Source organism: Solanum dulcamara, chromosome 3, assembly GCF_947179165.1.
Source record: "Solanum dulcamara chromosome 3, daSolDulc1.2, whole genome shotgun sequence".
In the NCBI taxonomy this organism is placed as follows: domain Eukaryota; kingdom Viridiplantae; phylum Streptophyta; class Magnoliopsida; order Solanales; family Solanaceae; genus Solanum; species Solanum dulcamara.
The window spans coordinates 10,775,773-10,784,103 of record NC_077239.1 but is presented as its reverse complement, the minus strand read 5'-3'; the positions used below and the strand labels follow the sequence as shown (position 1 = coordinate 10,784,103).

The following is an 8,331-nucleotide window of genomic DNA, read 5'->3' as shown; positions in this document are numbered from 1 at the left end:
TTTCGTATTGACCCCCTCTCTTTGGGGGGGCTGCATTTCATGTCCGTAGGTACATATATTCATTTTGGGGATCCGCTAGCTTAGGATTTTCACTTAGCAGTTTTGGAAGTGCTCTATTATCCCGAAGACTAGACTTTTGGTATAGATCTTTTGATGTATATATTTGTTTATCCAGGGGTACGGCGGGGCCCTGTACCATCATATGTTACTGTTACTATTCTTAGAGGTCTGTGGACATATATATAGGTTGTATATAGACATTATCCAGCTACATTAATGATTTATGTGGTTAGGGACATTCCCTTTTGTAGAGGTAGCCTTGTCAGCTTGTGTATATGTATATAGTGGGACATTCCTATATGAAATGACAGCCTTGTCGGCTCACATACTATGTTATATTTTGACGATTATGACTCCCAGGAGACAGATGGTTTCGGTATATATATATATATATATATATATATATATATATATGGGACAGTTTGAGATGATATTATATTTACTTAAGTCCTATATCATGTTTAGTTGCGAATTGGTTATAGATAACAGATATGTATACGGGTGTCCAGTTTGGGCACCAGTCACGACCTATAGGGTTGGGTCATGACAGTTCTGTTCTTTGAGGACTCATTCTTCTTTCACAAAACTAAAGAACCTACAAATTCCATTGGTCACTCGACTTTGTTGTTGCCCTACTTTGATTATGAGATTGCTCCTTATGTGAGAGCTTCCGATCCATATATCCCCTCTTCTTCTCATGTTTTTCCTTTTTCTGATCCACTACATAGTGTAGTCACTACTCGGTCTGGACGGATAAGTAAGCATCCTTCTCGATTATCTTTTTTGTCTTCACTTGATCACATTTCAATTCCTAGATCTTATAGGTAGGCGGCTGACAGTAAAGAATGGACCTTAGTTATGCAAATTGAACTTGATGCAGTAGCCCAAAATCATATGTGGGATCTAGTTCCAGCAACATCAGATCAGACAGTAGTTGGATGGTAATAGGTCTGCACTGAAGTAAATGTCTAAAAGCATGTTGGATCGATATAAAGCTCACTTGGTAGCACAAGGTATTAAGAAAGAATATGGGATCAATTATGAGGAAACTTTTTCTCCCATGGCTAAAATAACTATTGTTCGTACATTATTGGCCGTTACGACGGTTCGACAATGGGACATCTCGCAGATAGATTTCACTAATGCCTTTCTTAATGGTGAGCTATCCGAGATGGTGTATATGAAACCTCCTCCTAGCTTCTCCACTCCTCTATCCATGGTATACAAACTTTGAAAGCACATTTATGGCTTGAAGCAAGCTTCAAGCGCTTGATTTTCCAAGTTGAAGTTTGTTCTTCTACAAGGTGGCTATCGATAGAGTCACAATGATAATTCATTTTTTATATCTCTCTCACCATGAGGACGGTTTTTATGCTAACCTATGTCGATGATCTCTTGATTACTTGGGATGATGTCAAAGATATTTTGCAGCTTAAAGGTATGTTACGATCTTTATTTCAAATGAAGGATTTGGGGCATGCATCTTACTTTGGTAGTCTGAAAATCTCTCGTAATGCTAGTGGCTACTTCCTCTACCAATGAAACTATACCAAAGAAATCTTGGGCATGGCTCATTTGACTGATATGACCACCGTTGATACACCCATGGAACATAACACTCATTACTCTAAGACTGATGGAGAACCTCTCTCAGACCTGACCTTTTATCGACGTCTTGTTGGAAGCTTGGTCTACTAAATTGTCACTCGACCTGACATTGCTAATGTTTTTCATATTTTTAGTCAGTTTGTGTCTGACCCTCGATGCCTTCGTCTTATGGTTGTTCATCGGTTTCTGCTTTATCTTCAATCAACCGCAACGATGGGCTTGCATTACAGTCGTAACTCCCTACTATCTTGCATGCCTTCTCGAATGTTGATTATGGTGGGTGCCTCGACACTCATCGTTCAATCACTAGGTATTGTGTGTTTATTGGTAACTCTTTGCTATCTTGGAAGTCAAAAAAACAAGCAAAAATGTCCAAATCATCGACTGAAGAAGAATATCGTGCCATGTCGATTACTTACAGTAAAGTGGTTTGGTTGCATCCTTTGTTGGCTGATTTTGACATTCATTTTTTCTCTCCCACACCCATGTATTGTGACAATGAAAGTTCTGTAAATATTGCCTCGAATCCTATTTTTCATGAACGAACTAAGCGCATCGAGATTAACTGTCACTTTGTTTGGAAAAAAATTGATGACGGTGATATTTCTCTTCTTCATGTTTCTTCTAGAGATCAATTGGCGGATTTTTTCACCAAGTTTCAAACGAAGAAATGACATGAATTCTTTATTGGCAAACTGTTGGTTGACCACCATGAGTTTGGGGGGGGGGGTGTTAATCACCATCAATTACAATCTCTACTTACCATATATAGTTGATTACATAATATTAGTATAGAATATTTTTTAATTATATTTACTATGTATAGTACTTACCATGTATATTATTTTATCATATTGTATAGTTTTCTTGTAACCTTATAAGGAGATAATCTCCTTCATTCTAAAAAATATAGAAATCAAGGTTTTTCCCTTGTTCATAAGAATATATGTGAGCCACTTTGCAACGAGGGATATATCAGCTTTAAATGAAAAGGTTAAGGGACATATCATGCCCCTTTTCCTATTTTCTTTATTACCAAACACGTAAAAAAAAATCTCCAGTTCAATTTAGTTCAATTCATATATATCGAAATCTAGTGTTACTAACTTTTTGAACTAAATTGAAAACCAATTTATTGTTACAACAATAGTATAAACGGCAATTTTTATCAACAATAAACGAGAAAAAATACGTTTAAAAGCTAGGTTAAGTAGGAGTTTGACTCACAAGGCCGCAATCTAAAAGGAATAGTTTCCAATGTAAACAAAACTTCAAAGAGGAAAGTACAAATCACAAACAAGAAAATTACATCAGAAAATTCAAAGTGCATAATCATCAAATTGCCCTTCTGCTTTGTATCAGTGGGCTATTTGTGTTAGAAGTACTACCCGAACTATATTGTCCAGAGAAATTACTGCGATTTGTATTGGAATTCGAACTATATTGTCCAGAGAAATTACTGCTATTTGTATTGGAATTCGAACTATATTGTCCAGAGAAATTGTCGATGCCTGTATTAGAGTTGATTGGAATTGTATAAAGATCTGATAATTCATCTTCATTCTCTTCATGTCCGTTTCCATTAGCCCAAGGGTTATTTTTTGTGAACTTTCTTAAATTTTCAAGTTCCATTGCTACTTCTTTCATCGTAGGCCTATCTTCACCGTGCAAACTAAGACAACTCTTCACTAGCTCAGCCACCTTTTTGAGTTGCTCAAGGCTTCCTTCTCTCACCACTCTGCGATCAAGAATTTGAAACAATTGATTCCTTCTCATGGACAAAACAAAATACTCTGCCAAATTCTTGTCCTCTTCATTTCTGTCCCTCGAAATAGGTTTCATCCCTGTCAAAAGTTTTGCAAGGACTACTCCAAAACTATAAACATCACTTTTCTCAGTCAATTGACTTGTCCGAAAATATTCAGGATCCAAGTACCCTAATGTCCCTTGAACCATTGTAGCGAGATGTGTTTGATCAATAGGGATTAGTCTTGAAGCACCAAAATCTGCCACTTTCGCAGTGTAAACATCATCCAATAATAAATTGGCAGACTTGACATCTCTGTGAATTATAGGCATTTGCGCGGATGAATGAAGGTAAGCAAGTGCACTTGCTGTCTCACTAGCAACTCTTAGCCGATTTTCCCAAGATAACCAAGGTGCTCCATTTCGATTGTGGATATGCTCGTAAAGAGTTCCATGAGAAATATATTCATAGACAAGTAAAGGAACTTCGGCTTCCAAACAACATCCAAAGAGTCTCACCACATTTCGATGGTTGACTTGAGTAAGAATAAGTACCTCATTGATGAATTGTTCAATCTGTTCCTGGTCCATAAACTTAGATTTCTTAATAGCAACTATGCGATTATCAGGTAGAATACCTTTATAGACAATTCCATTTCCACCACGACCAAGAATTCTATCACTGGCATAGTTGTTTGTAGCCTTCTTCAGCTCCGCGGCTGTAAAAATTTTGGTTGCTTCCACACCACCCTCATTAGAAGAGATTCGTTGTTTCAAGAGCAAACCACCATTTTGTTGGAAGAATTTCTCACGGAGTTTAATGAGTTTTCTTTTCTTGATGCTGAAATAGAGCCAAGTTGTCCCAATTACTAGGGACATAAAACCAACTCCCATACCTGTGTTTATTGAACAAATTTATTGGAAGAATTAAAGGGAGATATGACAAGTTGAAATTAAATTTCTGAGAAACTTACCAACAGAAAACTTTATCCATGGGAACTCTGAGTTCGAACTTGGTGCAATACAACCACGACCATTCTTTCTGCCATCACCGGTGTATCCTTCTGGACATGAACAATTGTAACTCCCTGGCGTGTTTATGCAAATTGTTTCACATGAATTGGCGTTCGGATCTGCACATTCATCAATATCTGGCATACAAAAACAAGAGAAAATTAATTTCTGACGCTTTGTTTGTTAATCTTGTCATGTTAAATTAAATAAATGTCAAATGTACCAAAAACATTATATCACTCTAAATCTTTAATCACTATTCTATGAAATAAGTTAGTAACATTTCATTGCTACAACTAATTCAACTCAAAATAATTTATTTAATCAAAAGTACAGTTGGCAATGTCTAAAATAACAAATTTTTGAAAAAAAAGTATATTTAAGTCCTGAAATATTATGACATATTTTTACTAATAAGTCTAAAAATATTTTTCTTACTTTCCTAAACTCTATATTCAATTAAATTATGACTAAACTCTATATTCAATTAAATTATGACATAAATTGAAATAGAGAAAATATTTGTTCAGTCAAACTTTAATGAAATTGATAGATTGGTGATATATAAGTCAACTTCACCGAAATTGTCAGGTCCAAGTGTGAATGGAAGCAAATTGAGAACCACTAATATTGATTTTATAGTGGCAGTGGTTAAAAAAAAAGATTTTTAAATATATACACCAATAATAAAGTAAATATCCTTTTATATTACGACAAGTTAATTAGTTATTACTTTTTTCATATTATCAATTAACATTTATCAAAAAATTTACTTATAATTACCTATATATGATGCGATTGAGTAAAACATAAAACGTTAACTCCAAAAACGAAAAAACAAGATAAATCGAATTCTGGGAAGTTCAAACATGTGACAACTTAGAGAAACCAAATTACCTTGGCAGCCAGAGCCTATGTATGGATTGCCTACGTATCCCGAGTTACAGTTACACCGATAGCCACCAATGCTAGTGTTGGAATCAACACACTGGCTATTATCAAGGCAAGCATAATCGTTGCTTTTCTGTGCCTCAACACAAGAAATATTTCCAATGGCCCAATCTAGCACAATAGGGACATTATCCCTAATCTTCTTTGCAAAATTAACATCACTGAGATCCTCTATACCCTGGAACTCGAATCGACTGGCTTCACCAAGAAATGAATAGCCACATGGATTAAACGACCAAATTAAGCTATGATTTCTTGTGGTTACCATAGTTGTATTGAAATATTTCAAGCCTTTTGGTATTGTTATTTGGCAGCAACCAAAACCCATACATTTTCCTTTAACTATATCGCTGGTGCTCGTGCAGAGAGAGGGGCAACCGTTAGCGAAGTTTCTTCCACTCATTATTGCACCATCATCACAACCAACCACCGTGAATCTATGGAGGTGAATTTATAATTTAGAGTCGGTAAGTTTAGATATAAAGAGTTATGCATACGTTTGTTAACTTGATCAAATTCATTGAACTTGAAAAGCCTCGTCAAAATGAGTTGAAATAGTGTAACTCAACATGTCAAATTGCAATCCAAATTCAAATATACAAAATTAGATTTGAAATTTAAGAATTATGTAAACTTCAAAAGAATATAATAATAATTTAGGAAAAATACATTGGTGTTCTTTTAGCCTTTCTTTCAAAAAGGGGGAAGTTTGTTCATTTGCAATTTCAGCGTTAGCCGATAGCTAAACATGGCCAGATTCTAAAAATTAGTTTAGTTGGTATGGATCAGGTTAGAAGAGGTAACAGGTAATTTAAGTAAAACTGGGTATTTTTTTATCGATTTGGGGGTTTTCATCCAATCAAGAGTAATTCTTTTAGTAATGGTAGCATAGGAGTATAAATTATAACAAAGGACAAAAATTAACTTTTTAAAAACAAAAGTAAGAGGGATATTTTTTATCTTTTTCCCTTCTTTTTTTTAAAAGCTAGTGACCCAATTCATTTCCGAGCTGACCCAAGCGCCTTGAGCGATTCCTTGGGGGACTGGTCCTGCAGGCCCAACCCCATAATCGGGCCCGTTCAAGCCACCAACCCCCTAGGCTCAGCTCCTACCACTTTAGTGGTACTCAGGCTGGAATTGGTTTAAGTGTCGGTCCCGGTCAGGCTCATTTGATACCCTTACATGTTGGCTGGTTAATTTATGCCTCATCTTAATTGACCCATTATGATCTAAGCAAATTTTGATTGATTAGGCATGACATATTTATTAATTTGATCCAATCTAGTTTAACTGTGCCTGAACATATTTAAAAACATTTTGCACATATATATATATATATATATATATATATATATGATTTAAGCAGAAAATAAGAAGTTCAGTTGAATCAGGCCTCGTACCTATTGAGGGAAGAGAAACTGTAAGGACTTAATCCTCCTAAGCGTATCCAAGAAGGATAATCTTGAATTAAAACTCCTGTTTGTGAGTAACACTTTGTATTTATGAAATTTGATATACGCATTTCGGCGTCGGAGATGTCGTAGATTTGAATATTCCCTATGAATGGTTTTGGAGAATCAGTTGTATTAGTGTCACAATTGATTTCGAAATTCGGGTTTAATGCACAACCCGATCCTATTCCGATCCCGAAAGGGTACGGAACCGTAAGGTTTCCACACTGTTTTGGACATCCTGGTTTTGTAATGTTAGCAGCTTTGGTGATTGTGTTGGTGGGGACAGGGACGGGGGCGGTGGTGTTGGTTGGTGGAGAAGTGGTGTTTGTGGGCGGAGGAGGAGAAGTCGGGTTAGAAGGGATAAGCTGGGCGGTGGCTAGTGTCAAGATTAGCATAAAAGAAATAAAAAAAGGCAGTTGGGAAGAAAATAGAGCAACTTGATTGCTCTGCATGGTTTTGAAATCTTATGGAAATTAAAAGAACGTATTGAGTAAAGGGTTCAATATATATAACACTTAGTGTTGATCTTGAAGAAGGGAGAATAACCTAGAGTTTTGGAGAGTTTTGTAGAAAACTCTAGATTCTTGTGGAATATTGTAAAAAAGTCTTGAAAAATTCGTGAATAAGTTGTCAAGTGGCGCACGAAGGTCTTAGTTAAAGTCTAAGTCCGTGACATTAGAGACTCGGGGGGTGTTTGGTATACTGTATAGGAATAGTACTGAATATGATTATATCAGTAATATTAATATTAGTAATGTTGCAATTAGTTATGCTGAGATTATTTTCTATATTGTTTGATTTAGTGTGTTAAGGACAGTTATGTCCTTACTCATACATATGCATGTACTTAGATTATCTAACACAATCTACCAAACAACCCCAGAGTGTGTTCGGTATGTTATGGAGAAGTATATTTTCAAAAAAATATTTTAAATTTTCTTGGTTAAATATTTAAAAATATTTTCTTTAGGAAATAAGTTACTTAAAAATGAGAAGAATAAAACCTCCCTAGCAAAAATAGAAAAAATAAGTTTCACAAATAATATTTCACATTAATCATATCTTCATCACTTTTAAACACACCTTATTTTCACTTCATCCCCGTAACTCTTTATCTCCACCACGGCACCATCCCTATCTTCGACCCCAATATACAAATGTTTTTTTTAATACCCAAAAAAACCCTAAGAAGAAAATGACCTTACGTAGTGAGAATAAAAGATCTCTAGTGGCCTAGTGGGCATTAATCAATTAATTATGTCCACTATAATTTCTTAGACATTGCGAATGACAACAAGGCAATAATAAATAAAAATTTCGAAGGCGTTGACTGTAGTAGTTTATCTTCTTAATAATATATGCCGACCAAACAACGAAGACTTTGACAAAATCAAAGTCAAAGAATCATATAAATAAAAATGCAGGGTTAATAATTAATGGAAATTCAAACAACGAAGACTTTGACAAAATCAAAGTTAAAGAATCATATAAATAAAAA

The 8,331-nt window shown here is 35.3% G+C and overlaps 1 protein-coding gene across 1 annotated transcript; it reads right to left on the bottom strand.

Moving 5' to 3' along the window:
- Window positions 1-2,907: 2,907 nt before the first annotated feature.
- Window positions 2,908-7,330, bottom strand: LOC129882396 (wall-associated receptor kinase 2-like). Its single transcript, XM_055956669.1, has 4 exons — window positions 6,780-7,330; window positions 5,326-5,816; window positions 4,389-4,565; window positions 2,908-4,310 (listed from the first exon to the last, which is right to left on the bottom strand). The coding sequence occupies exons 1-4, from the start codon at window positions 7,283-7,285 to the stop codon at window positions 3,004-3,006; spliced, it is 2,481 nt and encodes an 826-aa protein (XP_055812644.1). The 5' UTR covers window positions 7,286-7,330; the 3' UTR covers window positions 2,908-3,003.
- Window positions 7,331-8,331: the final 1,001 nt, after the last annotated feature.

Coding starts and splice junctions, on each gene's coding strand:
- LOC129882396 (XM_055956669.1), bottom strand. CDS start 7,285: ATGCAGAGCAATCAAGTTGCTCTATTTTCTTCCCAACTGCCTTTTTTT. Junction 5,817..6,779: donor AGTTTCTCTTCCCTCAATAG/GTACGAGGCCTG, acceptor TCACCTCCATAG/ATTCACGGTGGTTGGTTGTG. Junction 4,566..5,325: donor CATAGGCTCTGGCTGCCAAG/GTAATTTGGTTT, acceptor TTTGTATGCCAG/ATATTGATGAATGTGCAGAT.